This window comes from Eleutherodactylus coqui, chromosome 6, assembly GCF_035609145.1.
Source record: "Eleutherodactylus coqui strain aEleCoq1 chromosome 6, aEleCoq1.hap1, whole genome shotgun sequence".
Lineage (NCBI taxonomy): Eukaryota > Metazoa > Chordata > Amphibia > Anura > Eleutherodactylidae > Eleutherodactylus > Eleutherodactylus coqui.
In genome coordinates this window covers 195,401,153-195,416,919 of record NC_089842.1, presented here as the reverse complement: position 1 = coordinate 195,416,919, position 15,767 = coordinate 195,401,153, and the positions used below count along the sequence as shown (strand labels likewise).

At 40.3% G+C, this 15,767-nt stretch overlaps 1 protein-coding gene across 2 annotated transcripts in view; it reads right to left on the bottom strand.

Annotated features, from left to right (window-relative positions):
- Positions 1–15,767, bottom strand: part of HEATR5A (HEAT repeat containing 5A) — a 69,368-nt gene that overhangs the window by 44,657 nt on the left and 8,944 nt on the right. For both annotated transcript variants that reach the window (XM_066608562.1, XM_066608563.1), the window contains exons 6-14: positions 10,900–11,060; positions 10,019–10,268; positions 6,716–6,871; positions 6,358–6,608; positions 4,256–4,367; positions 3,659–3,811; positions 3,446–3,545; positions 2,455–2,564; positions 732–895 (exon numbers count right to left, since the gene is read on the bottom strand). In XM_066608562.1, coding sequence (XP_066464659.1) covers positions 732–895; positions 2,455–2,564; positions 3,446–3,545; positions 3,659–3,811; positions 4,256–4,367; positions 6,358–6,608; positions 6,716–6,871; positions 10,019–10,268; positions 10,900–11,060 — 1,457 coding nt within the window. The remainder of the gene's footprint in view (positions 1–731; positions 896–2,454; positions 2,565–3,445; positions 3,546–3,658; positions 3,812–4,255; positions 4,368–6,357; positions 6,609–6,715; positions 6,872–10,018; positions 10,269–10,899; positions 11,061–15,767) is intronic.

Genomic DNA, 15,767 nt, shown 5'->3' with positions numbered 1-15,767 from the left:
CAGCAGAAATGACATAACTGTATTCTGTCGGAGAGTACTATTACGATTATTCCAAAATGTATTTAGGTCTTCTTTTGTGTACTACTTTTAAAGTGTAAATTATCTTTTGAAAAAAATACATATATTTTCTGTCGCCATAACTATTTTTATCTTTCCATCGATATAGTTATGTAAGGACTTTTTTGATTGTTTATTACATTTTTTCTGGGAGATGGGGTGACAATTCTGGCCTTTTTTTTTTGTATTGTTTTTTTTCTTGCTACCTTCTATTTTTTCTAATAATTAATAAAACTTTTTTCTTCTTAATTTTTTTCATTCTCCATAGGGGACTTGAACTTGCGATCATTTCATCACTCAAACAGTATAATGTTAGAGATGAACGAGCACCCAAATGCTCGAGTCTGCGTTATTTGAGTCGAGCTTTTCGTAGAATTCGAGAGCGCTACTCGAGTTACGAACCCCATTGACTACAATGGGAGACTCAAGCATTTTTGTATGTGGGACGCCGGGTGCCAAGTTTTTTTTTCCCTAGGTAGGTTCTTGTTCCCTCTCGTTCCCTCTCTCTGTTTCAGTGCAACATTCTGATCTGGCTCTCCAGTGTCTCTGAAGTTCAAATGCCCTAATAGGGCAAAAAAAACAAAAAGGGTCCTAAACTGAACAGTAAGAAACAAGGACAAAAACTATTTCTATTCTAGTGATGTGGTGAAAAGGATCCTAAAGTTGTTCATTACCTGCTCTTCTATTGCTCTGTGATCACTCTCCTGCAGCGAAGGCCCCAAGAGTATCAAATCAACAGGATGACAAAGCGATGGCAGTAAGAATAGAGCTCCACTAGGCGGGTAGTCAGGGGAGGACAGATCTGCTACCAATTCCTTCATAATTGCACAAAGGCTTCCTATCAACATTAGAAAGAAATTTACAAATTAATCTACCAGCAGAAAATTAGATAAAATGTTATAAAAAATTTTCACCTGTTAAATTCCCGACCACTCCAGCGGTCTTTGTTTACTTTGCTGCAACAGTGATGAGTCCCAAATCCATGTGACTCTTGCAGGCAATCCCTAACCTCAGTGGTGATACTTGCATTATGACACCAGGATATGGAGACTAGCAATGGCTGCACATGTATGTACACAGCATATCATTACTTCAGGAAAGTTAGAGGGACCAATGGAAGTTGATGATGGAGTAGAGAGCGATTTAACAGGTAAATAAGGCCTCATGTCCACAGCTAAAATAAATTTAAAATCTGCAGCGTTTCACCCTTCATACCTGCAGATGTCATTTTCCCCTGAGGCGCGGATTGCGTGTGCGGGAAAACACCCGCAGCATATTCCATTTTAGTGCGGGTCTCCCGCAGGCTTTTATTGAAGCCTATGGAAGCCGCCTGAATCTGCGGCACACAAACAGCTGAATTTGTGCTCTCCGGCGCGGGACTGCGGGAGAGCAGGAGTTAAAAAAAATAATAGACTGCACAGCACATGCGCGCGGCACGCTGCCGGCGTGCCGAGCACATCCGCCGGGCTGAAGAAAGAAGATCCAGCCACGACGGAGGGCAGATCCGCAGCGTCCGGACAGGTGAGTAACTCTTCTTTTTAGGCCTTATGTCCACGGGAAAGGAGGGACCCGCTGCGGGATTCTGCATGAAGAATCCGGGGCGGGCCTGATTTTTCCCGTGGACATGAGGCCTAAGAGCTAATTTTTTATTTCATCACATTTACTGATGTTAGGCTAATTTTTAAAGTGTACTTGAATTGTTCCAAATATTTTCAAAGAAGACCAGCCTTCATTGCTGCTGTTTGCACCCAGTTTGAGATCTAGTTAAGTCGGTTTTACATGTAGATTTTCCTGCGGCCCTGCTGTTTGCAATCCATTAACATGGGGGGGGGGGCGTGTCCTAAACCAACTGTCAGTAATATATTGTCAGGGACTTCCTCTTCCATGCTTCCCATGCTGCAAGGCAGTACCTGAATGCCCCCCTCTGTTCCACGTAGCAACACAGCAGTTGGGCATTCAGCTAAGTATCAGCAGAAATGGTATGTTATATAGTGTCATATACAGAGTCCCGCAGAAGTATATTTATAGGACTCTAGACATTGGCCTATATCAACATATCTGTCATAACTAAGCAGAGCCCTGCCTGAAATCCCGCCCCCACTTATAGCAGGTTGCCTCCATACCCCTCTTACTAGAGAAGCGCAATGCCTAATGATAGGCAGTGGATCGCAAGGGTGCTAGAAGGCAGACCCCCTAGGGGCAGGCATTTCCAACCTGAGTTTCCATGGTAAAAATAAATAAATAAAAAAATAATGCGAGTATAGTGCAAGATTAATGATACACAATAGACTATTAGATGAGCACAATTTGTGTGTAAAGTTTGTGCTTATTTATACTCCAACCATTTAAATAAACTGGACAGTATTATTACACTGCTAAAGTGTACAATAACAATACCTTGATATTGCTTAGGAGGCATCAAAATTAGCAACTGGTAAAGTCTTTGTCTGTACAACACAGAGCAAGCCTTTAAAGAGTTTCCATATAGTTTTTGCAGGTTGGGTAATCTAGAAAAGAGCAATTGAGAAAAAAAAATCAATTACCAAAAACGGATGCGGAGGAGATGGAGAGGGATGACAGTTCCAGCCAATCCCTGGCTTCAGTGATGTTATGCTGAAGCCAGGGATGGGCCAGAGCAGTCACATTAGTGCTCAAACCAGGAGTGAGTGAGAGTCCAGAAGGGAGCAGCAACCGAAGCAGCAGGGACATAAAACAGGAGAGTATTTCCTATGCAGCCACTGTGTTATAAAAAATAAAATAAAAAAATTGCGCGCGTTGGATATCCTTTTTAAAGTGTCTCATGTCTGTTGTATTAAGAGTTATAATTGCTATGCCCAGTAGAATAGGCACGATTTGAAAGGGCTTTTTCTCAGTCTAAGTGCTTGTTCACATGGCTGTATCTATTGACATAACATGCAGTGAATAGAATCCATCGATTTCAATGGGATCGTTCCTGTATGCGTATTGTTCATGGGATTTTTGGTCCTATTTTGGTGCTTATTACATGTCGAAATAGACCATGGATGTCAATGGACCTGCATAAATGTGTAGTGAGCATGCAGGAAACCTGCATATTTACACATCTAAACAATGGACCCTTCTGCTTTTTTTGCATGCATAAATACACTGCATATTTACGCACGCAACAAAAAACAGCAGAAGGGCCAAAATACGTGGGGAAAGTGCGATTTTCGGTCACATAAATACGCTGCATATTTACGCACGCAACAAAAAACAGCAGAAGGGCCAAAATACGTGGGGAAAGTGCAATTTTCGGTCACATAAATACGCTGCATATTATACAACCAAAATATACAAACGTTCGTGTGAACATGCCCCAAGTGCCATGATGCATTCATTTCATTCTTTTAACTCTATAAAAACTTACTGTGCAAGCAAAGCAACGGCAAATGGAAGAGGAGGAAGGAGCTGCTGTAAAACCTCTTCCGTCACAAGATCCCCACAGTGTGACATGAAGCTCTGTATAGCTGGCAAAAAGAGGAAAGAAAAAAAAAAATATATATATATTTAATGTATCAGGAATATAAATGTACAATTTTTATTATTATTATTATTAAAGCAACAGTATTAAAGTACTTACCGCTCATAGCACCTGCTCGCCCTTCTAGAGTCACTTGCCAGGTAAAAGAGTCCCCTCTACTACGCTCCATGTCCAGGTCCTTAGGGTTTTGTGGGAAGACACTCCGCCAGAGAAGCAAAAGTCGTCTCAAATGAGGTTGGACCATTGCAGGGCCTGTCGGTAGACAAATATTAGGGATAATATCAAACATATACCAGCAGTGCTGTGGCTACCACACTGCATAAAATAAGAAAACAGAAAAGAGCATGCAAAAGCAGGAGTTTAAAGCTGCATTTATGGTGTTTTGCACCAGCTCTGCTGCAATATTATTAAAGAAACAGTTCTAGGAAAATGTTTTTTGGAAGCCTATTGAAATGATGAACAGTGAAGCCAACCCTCCTCATCAGGCCAGACGTCCGACTTATAATAATGCTGTTTTCCTTAGAGTATGTTCCCCCGAGGTATAAACGTTGTGTATTTTCAACAAAAACATAGCCAACCATGCAAAAAAAAAAAGGAACAGTTGACTTGGTTGCTACGTCCTATAAGGTTGGTTGCATATTATATATGGTAAGAACTTGGTTTCTGCATGGTAATACAGTAAAAAACACATCTTACCTAAAGTCATTAGAGAGGAGATCAGGATCCAGCCTGCCTGTACTCTTTGCATAGAAAGACGGCTGTTTTGGTTTGCAGAGCACAAAAGGTCTTCAGCCAAACTCATAATCACCTGAAATGGGTTCACCAGAAAATAGTACAATACATTTTATACTGATGTATCCTATTATTCAGATTGGTATTTAAATAATGTGTAATGTAATCTATCATTAAATAAACAAAAAATAAATAAAAATCACAAAACCTAAAAGTTTATAACATTTAAGAAACAAAGTTATCCAACACTCCTTATCCTGAGATCAATGGTGGCCCAGAGCACCCGGAAAAAGTCATAGAAACCTACAGTGATCCCAGTTCAGTTCAGTACAACCACACGTGGCAAGGCTGTGAGAATGAGTAATACAGTGGCCAAATTGTGGTTGTTTTTTTTTTTTTTTTTCTAAATATATTTTTTAAGCGTATGTTTCAGATTTTGTATAAGCCTCTCCTGTTTGAAACATCTGCAGCAAAAACACATGTGGGTTTACAAATATAAACATCTAGAGACATCTGCAACATGGGAGCATACTTTAATGGGCCAATTAATTAGTCTTATGGGCTTTATGGGTGTTGGATAAGAAAGGGACCACACGTGCTTTCAAAATTTAACCCCTTAAGGACCAGGGTGTTTTAATCCTAAAGGACCAGACACTTTTTAGGGGTTTTACCCATGTGGTGGTTTTACTGCCCTATTTTTTTTCTTCAGCTACCAAAATTATTTTTGCTGTGTTTTTTTCCGTGACATATTGGGCTATTTTTGAATATCTTTTTTCACTGCCTTTACCCTGTTACTGGGAGTAAAAAAAGCTAAAAGCGCTGATTTTTTACTAAATTTGTAGTTGTTTATTTTTAAAATTAGCACATTTACGCTAAAATAAAGTACAGAAATGGGTTCCTCATTGTGTGTATATAATTCATATAGTTTTGGAATTCATGGCGAATACAGCAACCTTGGTTGGAGTTGAAGGTGGGTAATTTTCTTTTTTAGGTTTACATTTTAGTTGAAATTTTCTTAAACTAATTTTTATAACCTTTTTTTTTTACCATCTATGTCCCCCATGACGTCATATAAAATCTCTGGGGGACATTCACATTAAACTTTTTTTTTTAACATTTATTTCTTACTTTTCCACTGTTGCTGGGGCATTTCCCCTGCAGTGACAGAAGTCACTAACATAGCTGATCAGGGTCTGATAAAACCCTGCAGCACTACTATAGCAGGGAACACCCGGCAGTCACATGATTGCTGGGTCGAATAGCGGAAGTAACACTTCTGCCTTCTCCTTCACAAGCTACATAGTACTCAATGAGCACTATGTAGTGCAGAGAAAGCGGAAACAGTTAAAAAACTGCTTCTGTCTTTTACTCCAGATCCTCAGCTGTGACTAACATCCGAGGACCCAACTTGCTCCTGCTAGACTGAAGGAGCTTCAATCCTGCGTCATACTTTTGCTATCGGTCGGGATTAAAGCCCAGGACCAAGCTCCGAAAATTTACAGCGCTTGGTCCTTAAAGGGTTAAAGTTATGTAGCGTGTATTTGCCCCCACCTCATGTCATTTTCCTTAATATACAGTATCTGTTGCACAACAGACTCCCGTACATGAAAGACTGCGACGATACAATGGATTCCTTTGGACCGCAGTTGTGTCGATATGGAGCTGAAGACATCTTTGATCCAAAAATAAGTAGCAAAATAAGTAACAAAATCTCAACTGCTGTGTGGATGACGATTTAGGTTGTAATGACAGTTTCAGTGCAGACCATTCATTCCCAATCTTTGCCCAGTGATCCAACAACAAAACGCTAGTTTGTGATTGATTGTATCTTTTATATTGGCCAAAAAATGATAGTTTATTGCAACACATCCTCTTGTATAAACAGGGGCTCTCCTGCTGGTAATAATGTAAAGTGCATGCGGGGAACGCACTCATGAACAATCGTTCATACGAACCCCCTCATGATCATTGCTAAATAAGGATGAAAGTAAACAAGCGCCAATCAACTTCATGTATTGCCAACTAGTGTTTATTAGCCTAGGAAGAGGACCTTTTGCAATACTTACCTTTCCTTTTCCCTGCGGCACACCAAGTGGACACAGTCTTATGGAGCCGAGCAGGCCAGCTGCTGCCAGACTATACCCACTAACAGCCTCCGGGGAGGATTTCAGGGCTATCAGACGTTCTGTACAACGATCTAAAAGAGGGGCGGCTAGAGAAGGCAGAGATACAACCACACAGCGAAGGCACCAAGCTGCAGCCAAGCGGGCACTTAGACTAGGGTGAAGAACTACAGAGATCACAGTGTCCAGGACCCCTAAAAAGACAGAGGGAAAGCAGCAATAAAGAAATCTTGTGTTAGTCTTGTCAATGCATCCATAGACAAACATGAAAACGAGCCCCAAATATGCTGACACAGATTACCAAAGCTTGAGTCCCGCAGCAAAGGAGCAGCTGTGGTACCCAGTCCTAAGATAAGATCCCCAAGCTCTTGCAGGGCACAGACCAATGCATGCTGACTGGCAGTAATATCAGTAGTGCAGAACCGAGTCTCCATGTTACTGTCACTTAACACAGCATCTGATGAGAAATAAAACAGGAAAGGCATGGGTCGATTGCAGTCAAAGTGACAGAGATCACCAAGCAAGGAGGACAAAATGACAGTCAACATCACAAACATTAGTTATGCAGCAATCATTTTAGACTTACATGACAAATGTGTATTTGGGAGGGTTATGATAAACCTGCATTAGAGCTGCACTAATGTATAGCCCTCTTAGAAGACATGATTGATTAGCTTTGCTCTATATGCTGACCCCGGACTACACATTCATTGCCGAGTAACAGTAAATGTTACTGTCAGTACCCTCTCTGAACAGCCAGACTTTAGACACATCCATAGAAGCATAAACTCCCTTAGAACTGACCTGGAGAAATTTTAAGTCAGGACAGTTCCAACACGTATATTCCAGCAATGAAGCAAATTAAAGAGACCCTCCGTCCTGGACAAACAAAGATGGCCGAACAGTTTCTCAGACTACCTGATGCACACTGTGCACTATTATATGTTGCTAGTCTAAGGACCCTTTAACACGGGATGAGCCATCTGGCGTAGATTGCTGACAGCTTGTCCTAGCGATGATCATTCCTGTTACACAGGAACAATCAACGCTAGTGAATAGTGGGGGAACAGATCAGTGATCGTTCTGGCTAGTCCGCCTTCATTCACAGTAAACAGGCAGTCATTCACATGACTGCCTGTTTACACGAGCTGATCAGTCGTTCAGTTTTCTGCATACAGAAACTGAATGACGAACGCTGAATGAATTTGCGTTCGTCGTTCAGTCGGGGGCGCATTTACACTGAACGATAATCGTTCAGATTCCCACTGGATGCGGAAATCTGAACGATTTATCGGCCCATTTAAAAGAGCCCTTAGACCACTACATGCTATTCTGACTGGTCAACACTGCTCATATGGGCAGCACTGTTTAATCAAAGTAGGTGTAGACTTCGATTAATAATGCACAGTGTGTATAGGATAGTCAGGAAAGCTAGTGTGGCCATCTTTGTTTGTCCAGAACCAGAGGGGCACTTTAAGGCAAGGTCCACACTGCAATCAGACCTGACCCTACACACTTGAAGTTTAACCCCTCCAGTATTCAGAATAGAGATCCCCTTGGTATTAACAGCAATGCCCCCACAGTTTTTGAGCCTAGACAATAATGGTCCACCCTCCGTCCATCTAGTAGTAGGGGTACATCCTGTAGATATGTCAAAAATATGGAATAACACCTCTATCGTTGAATGGACAGATGCCATATATCCAAAACTGAGAATGACAAAACCGAAATCACCCTTTGAAAAGGAAAAACTAACAAGTTAAGAAGATGTAGACAGTGAAGGAAGCACATAGTGATGTACGAGGAATAACCCCTGTATTCCAATTTATACACTAACAATGTTCACACAATTACAGATGTTTCACAGTACATTAAATACAGACTTTATATTAATGAAGTTTCTGTGAAACAAGCTAGTACAGAACTGTTATGTATCACCACTACTATGTACAATAATACACAGGTTTATGTGGCTTACGTGGTACTAAGACACACAGATGACCAATGATAGTGTTCACAGCATTATACCCAGCGAGTGATATAAGGTGCGCTGCTCTGGGATAAAACGTTGACTATAGGAAGCAATGAGAATCTGTGCAAACAATCTGAATTCATTTCTAAAGCTACATATAACACAAGGAAGAAAAGCAACATTCATGATACAAACAGCTGAAAGCATATATGACAGAACTGGAGTGTCCATATCTTATAAAGAAGTTCACAATGAACCTTTACTTCCTTTTAAGGCAGATTCATGCAATACAGTTCAATTCACTTCTTGATTTTTTTTTTTAAAAGGCAATGTATCAATTAGATTTTTTTCTACTAATTAAAACCAGATGTTCCATTTTCGAATTTGTTCTTATTTTCTGAATGTAGATTTTTTTATTCTGCTATCTTTACACGCATATGAGGCTGCCTCTTGCCTTCACTGCAGAGAGATGTTTTGCAAAAGCCTCATGGGCCATTCACACAATGGACTGAAGGAAACCAATTTTATGGTAGACTTTCCTAAGCATATTCTGTGACCAGAGCTGAGGTCAATGTGCAGGAAGGTGGAGGTGGTGAGCTGCGATTATCACCTATTGTAAGCTGTGGGATCCTCTGTGTTATCTATATATAGCTGTTACCTTTAATTGTAATTCTGCATGTGATGATCATGATATGGCAAGCTGAAATGTTTTCTCAACAGAAAAAGAACAGTAGGGCTATTATTAGGCTTAGTGGTCAGTGTGAAAATTGCAGGGTTGTAGGATTTTTTTTCTTTTAAATATAAATAGCGAGGTTAAAAAATGTAAAAAATAATCAAAAAATTTCTTAAAATATTTCTAACATAAAAATTTGATTTATACAACAGGTCATTTTCTGATGACACATTCCCTTTTAGCAAAGTCAGAAGTGGATACAATGGGAAAGAGAAGGATAAATGAATAAAATGATAGGCTTATAGTTCCTTTCATTTTTGTATCCACTACTGGTTTTTGGTAAAAAGAAAAAAATTAAAAGAAATTAAAAACTGCACTCTTTAATCCGTGCCTATGCTTGTCCCTAAGTGGGAAGCGTTTACAGGCAGGTGCAGAATGGCTACAAATTTTGTGGCTTTGTTTCAGCTAGCTATAGACTTTTCATTTTGTGGATTTTAATAGACCTCTGATTTATTGCAGATCTTTCCTCCATCAGGGGAAAGAAAACCTTAATAGGATAGGTTTCTATGTGCCATCCTCTTGCTTATTCAAAGATCCGCTCCTTTAAACGTGTCTGGCAGCCCTTTAGAGAGCTCCCTAGCCGAATGGAAATTACATTTATGTTCAATGGAGCCAAATCCGGACTTGCAATGGTTGGATAACTGACAGCTATCACAGTCCCATGCAACCTTTTACTTGTAAATTAAGTTGCACATAAATATTAGATTAAGACAGTATTTTATCTTTATAACTTATTTGAACATGAGAAGTTGCCTAGAGCTCGGTGTCTAGAATAACACATGCCTATATCATCAAGCTAGATGTATGCAACTAAACCGTAGTTCTACACTAAATATATGCTTGTATTAGTCCACTGCAATGGCAAGCGATGACAAGAATGACACAAATGGTTCACATACCCACAGATTTCATGAGCTTCTTAATGACCTCAGATATCTCTCGGGCAGCCTCCAGCTGGGCCTTCTCTCCCAGAAGCTCCCCTAAAGTGGCTCTGAGAATGTATGAGATGCAACGTCTAGCGCAGGCAGCTTCTACAGGTGTCTGCGTTGCCTTTTGATGGAACACAATCTCCAACAGATGAGTCAAGAGCCCCGGGACATTTCTAGATAGCCAGTGGCCTCCAAGTGTGCTAATAAAAATAATGTATGCCTACAGAGATAATGTGTAGCAGATTATTAATAAACATATCAGAAATGGATACATTGTAGTTTTCTGACTTTTATCACTGCATCCTAAGGCAGATTAAAAGGATATGTCATCATGCTATACTGCCTTGTGTGAGCCCAGCATAGTATGGACAGGTCTGCTTTACAATTGGCCAAAAAGGAAAAATATTATATAGAGATAGATAGATAGATAGATAGATAGATAGATAAGTAGATAGATAGATAGCTAGATAGATAGATAGATAGATAGATAGATAGATAGATAGGAGCCATCTGGCTAATAGGTATGATGAAAGAATACACCAGACATTAAGTTATGACTCGTTATGATGCTGCCGCCACCCTTCTGATGTGTTTGACAGCTGGCTGCTATGTATGCAGATGGGGGGGAGGCATGGGAAACGCAGTCCTCATGAATACATCGGACTAGTAGCTATGCTTCCAGTGTATTCTTTGATTACTCCTACAAGCGAAACACCACTTTTTTTTTTTGCTCATTAGAGGTTAGATCAGACCAGATACTACACTGCCATTATACGGGAAAGAATAGTTTGATGACAGATCTGCTTTAATCTTCCTGCCGAATGCAAAAATATTTTAGTCCATAGATGTACCTGAGTTGCTCCCAGCCTCACATGGCGAGTACTACTGCTGCTTCCTCTCAGCATATCTCCGCCACCTCGTAGAAAGCCAGAATTTCCACGTAGGAATCCAGTAGACAACAGACTGAGAGCATCCTCCAGTGATAGTCTACGTGTGCTTTGCCTTGAGGGGGCTATCAAAACAGAAAAAATCATTAGCTGCCTACAGAAGACTAGATTAAAGCGGTCCTCCAGTGGAGATAAAATTACCTCTCTACCTCCCAGTCCCAGGACAGAATGTCCAGAAAACAGAGGGTTACTTTAAGAAGACAATAACCGATAAAACAGATTTAATTAGAGATTACAAAAAAAATATTCTTAATATATGACAATTCCCTCAGCGTTCGTTATATTATAGCTAGATTAAAACTGATGCAAAAAATACTGCTCCAGTTCTAGTTGACATCCTTAGTGAGAACAAACCAAGGAAAATTACTTGTGCCTATTGCATTTCTAGCATCATATGAACAAAAGCTGGTTTTCTGTTAACACTCAGGACACATCCCAATAAACGTGATAGCCATAGACAGAACTACTGGAATAAGGCGCAACTCCAAAAACGTATTGAAGAACTGATTAGGTAAAAAGTTTATTATTGAATGAAAGACAAACAAACTTCATAACCGATGGTGGTAATTAGAGATGAGCGAACGTACTCGTTTAAGGCAATTTCGCAATCGAGCATCGCTTTTTTCGAGTAACTGACAGGGGGCGGCATGGTGGAGCGGGGGGGGGGGGGGGTAGCAGTGGGGAACAGGGGGGAGCTCTCTCTCTTTCTCCCCCTCCCCACTCCCTTCTGCAACCCCCCGCTCACCCCCGGTGCCCCCCGAATCTTTTCGCCCGAGTAGGCAGTTACTCGAAAAAAGCGATGCTCGATTGCGAAATTGCCCTAAATGAGTACGTTCGCTCATCACTAGTGGTAATTAAATTCCTAAAAATAACTTGTTCTCATTTAACACAACTATACAATCAGATCAAATGGACAGCAATGGGGGGACGCACTTTGGGCCCAGTTTTGCAAATTTTATGCAAGGGAGAGTTCGAGAAACTCCATATTACATCTAAGCACAAGTGGTCTGATAAGATCATATTTTATAAATGATATATAGATGATATGCTGCTCATTTGGGAGGAATCCAGATAGGAGGAGATTTCACTACACATTTGAACTGCAGCAATTGGAATTTGACCTTTTCAGATAATAACTCAGCGTTCGAATCCCCTAACCTTATGCTGAGCAATGAGGATAACAGACTCACGACCTAAACTTATTTTAAACCTATCGACAGCAATAGCTTTTTGGACTTCAGAAGTGCACGTAATAAAAATATTGGAAAAATATCATCCCTTTTGGACAATTTAAAAGGATAAGGCAATTGTATAAAGATTGAAGATTTTTAGATTCAGAGTTTAAATTGTTTTTAGATACAGCCAGCAATAGATTCGAGATACTGAAGAATCAGGAAATGTAGTGGATTTTTAATCCTGCCTGCGTATGATAGTCACTTTAACCAATAGTAAGTGGAGGTGTACATAATCTGTGGCAACAGACAGCAAGCACAAAAAGTTGGACATGGGCAAAAGGCACTGCGATAACTCGTGAAGGGGGCAATGGAGAAAATTATAGTGTATTATAGATACACCATTTTGTGCAGTCTCCGTTCACCTTACTATGAATGAGTTAGTAAGAAAACCCTTTAAACCCATTTAGGACCAAGCACTATAAATTTATGGTGTTTGGTCCCGGCTTAAAGCCCAGCCATATATAAAATTACAGCAAGACGGGTCGTTGGCAGCTAGTTACAGCTGATAATCCGGAGGAGGAGGAGGGAGAAGTGGGTTTTAACTCTTTCTGCCTCCTCCTTTCTTTAGTGCACAGTGCTCAATGAGCACTATGTAATAAAAAGTGAAAGTATTTCTTCCACTATGCGAGCCCAGGGGGTCACGTGATCACTGGGATTCCCTGCTACAGCAGAGCTACAGGTTTGTAGTAGACCCTGAGCAGCTCTACCAGTGACTAATGTCACTGAAAGGGAACGTTTCTCCCTATAACTGGGGCTACTGTAGATGCCTCAGGTACAGTGGAAAAATGTCAAATAAAAAAAAACAAACATGTGAATGTCCCCCAGAGTTCTTATATGATGTCATGGGGGCCATAGATAGTATAAAGAATAATTACATACATAAGTAAGAAAAATTACAGAATAAAACAATATATACATAAGAAAGAAAATAACCCAAAGCAGACACCAACCAAAACCGTCGCCATATGCACCCTGTAATCCAAAACTATAGATATTTTATATCAAAATGTCCAAAACAAAATGAGGAACCCGTTCCCTTACTTTATCTTAGCGTAAATATACTAATTTTTAAAAAAAACTATAAATCTTTAAAAAAAAAATATTTTTGTTTAGCTTTTTACCCTCAAGAACACTAAATAACTGAAAAAAATGCAGTGAAAAAGATATTAATTTAAAAAAAATAAAAAAAAAAAAATCGCCCTATATGTCACTGGAAAAAATATGCAGCAAAAATAATTTTGGTAGCTAAAAGAAAAAAAATAGGGCACTAAAACCACCACATGACTAAAATCCCTAAAAAGGGTCTGGTCCCTAAGGGTTTAGTCGACGCCCGTGTTACTGCACTAAAAGACGACCTGCATCTCCATTGCTGGTCACGTGTTTTTTCTTCGGCGCTGCGGGGAGTCGTCCGTCCTGAAGTGCAGCCGTCTTCTTCGTGCAGTAAGGGCTCAGTCACACGGGCGCCGATTCGCCAGTGTGACTAAGCCCTAAGGTACAAAACAGCCTGGTCCCTAATGGGTTAAAGACCAAACACTACTTAGGGATTTTAGCATCAGTTTCAGCATCCAGAGTGGGTCAGGGGAAATCTTTAACTTAAGGGGTTAAAGATTTCCCCTGACCCACTCAGGATGCTGAAACTGATGCTAAAATCCCTAAGTAGTGTTTGGTCTTTAACCCATTAGTGACGAAGGCTGTTTGCACCTTAGTGACGGAGCCAAACTTTGGAAATCTGACGTGAGTAATATAGAATAACTCCGTAAAGGTTTTGCATGTCCAAGTGATTCTGACATTCTTTTACCACATATTGTACTTTATTTATGTGATAAAAATAGACCGACAGAATTTGTGTATATTTATTAAAATCGCCAAAATTGGGAAAATATTGAAAAAAATATAATTTTTTCACACTTTCAATTGCAATATCTCAAATATGTGCAAACATACTGAACAAATTTTTGATAAGGTATACGTTTCGATATGTTTACTTTATTCTGGACGCATATGTGAAAAACTTTCATTTTTTTTAACCATTTAGGAGACGTACAAATTTAACACTGATTATCAACATTTTGAGAAACACTTTGTTTTCCTACACCAAGCCAAGATTGCAAAGGCTCAGAATGATAGATACCCCCCACAAATTACCCCATTTTAAAAACTACACCGCTTAATATATTCACTGAGGGGAGTCATGAGCATTTCTACCCCAGTTTTTTTTCAGGAATTAATGCAATTTAGAGGAGAAAAAATATAATTTCATATTTTTGCAAATACGTCATTTTCTTGCCAGTTTTTTTTTCTATGGTGCACATGAAAATGAGGATTTACACCCCAAAATGGATACCAGCTTGTCCTGTGTTTAGAAACATACCCATTGTTGGCCTAATATTATGTCTGTATGCACAATGGGGTCCAAAACAAAAGGAGCAGCCCATGGCTTTTAGAACAGAAATTTAGCTTGAAGGCATTTTAGGCCCCATAGCACACTGGTAGAGCCCTCGAGTTGCCAAAACGATAGAGAAGCTCCACAATTGACCCCATTTTGAAAACTACACCCCTTAGCAAATTCATATAGGGGTGTACTGTGTATTTTGACCCCACAGTTTTTGAATGAATCTAAGAAAAGCAGAAGGAAAAAAATTACGATTTTCATTTTTTCGGAAAATGTATCATTTTAAAAACAAGTTTTTTTGTACAGAACATATATGAATGAAGACTTGCACCCCAAAATGGATACCCCTGTTTGTCCCGTGTTCAGAAACATACCCATTGTGGCCCTAATCTATATTTACAACAGGGCCCAAATCGAAAGGAGTGGCCTGTGACTTTCAGAACAGACATTTTGCTTGAAGGCATTTTAGGCCTTATTGCCCACTTGTAGAACCCTTGAGCGGCCAAACCGATCGAGAGCCCCCACAAATGACCCCATTCTGAAAACTAGCCCCCTTAACAAATCCGGAGACCTTGGTTATGTAGTTTCATCTCCTCTTACAGATACGATCCGTAAGGGGAGATAAAACTTTAACTTTTTATTCTTTTTATTTTAACTTTACATAATCACTGTTATCCGATGTATAACAGTGAGCATGTGACTGGGAACCGCATACAGCGGTCTCCAGTCACATCTTTGATAGCCAGGTGCAGGCAGATTTAAAATTTGCAGCACTCTTTGGGCTTCTGCGCATGCGCGTCACATCGGCGAATGCGCAGAAGCCTACGGCAGGTCACAATCACCGCCAGACATCATGGAGGACAGGGGTGAGTATTTTGACCTCCCCTCATAGATCCGATCCATGAGGGGAGGTGAAACTTGAACATGTTTTCTCTTTTTTTTAACTTTTCCACTGTTATTCATTGGATAATGGCGTTCATGGACCCGGGCACCAGTCACCACGGTCCCCGGTGACCGGTCACCGCGGTCCCTGGTGACATCTCCTGCCTCCCGTCTATCTTCAGGAGGCTCTGGGCCTTCTGCGCATGCGTCTGACGCAATGACGCCTAGCGCGCATGCGCAGAAGATGGGCATCAGGTCCTGGA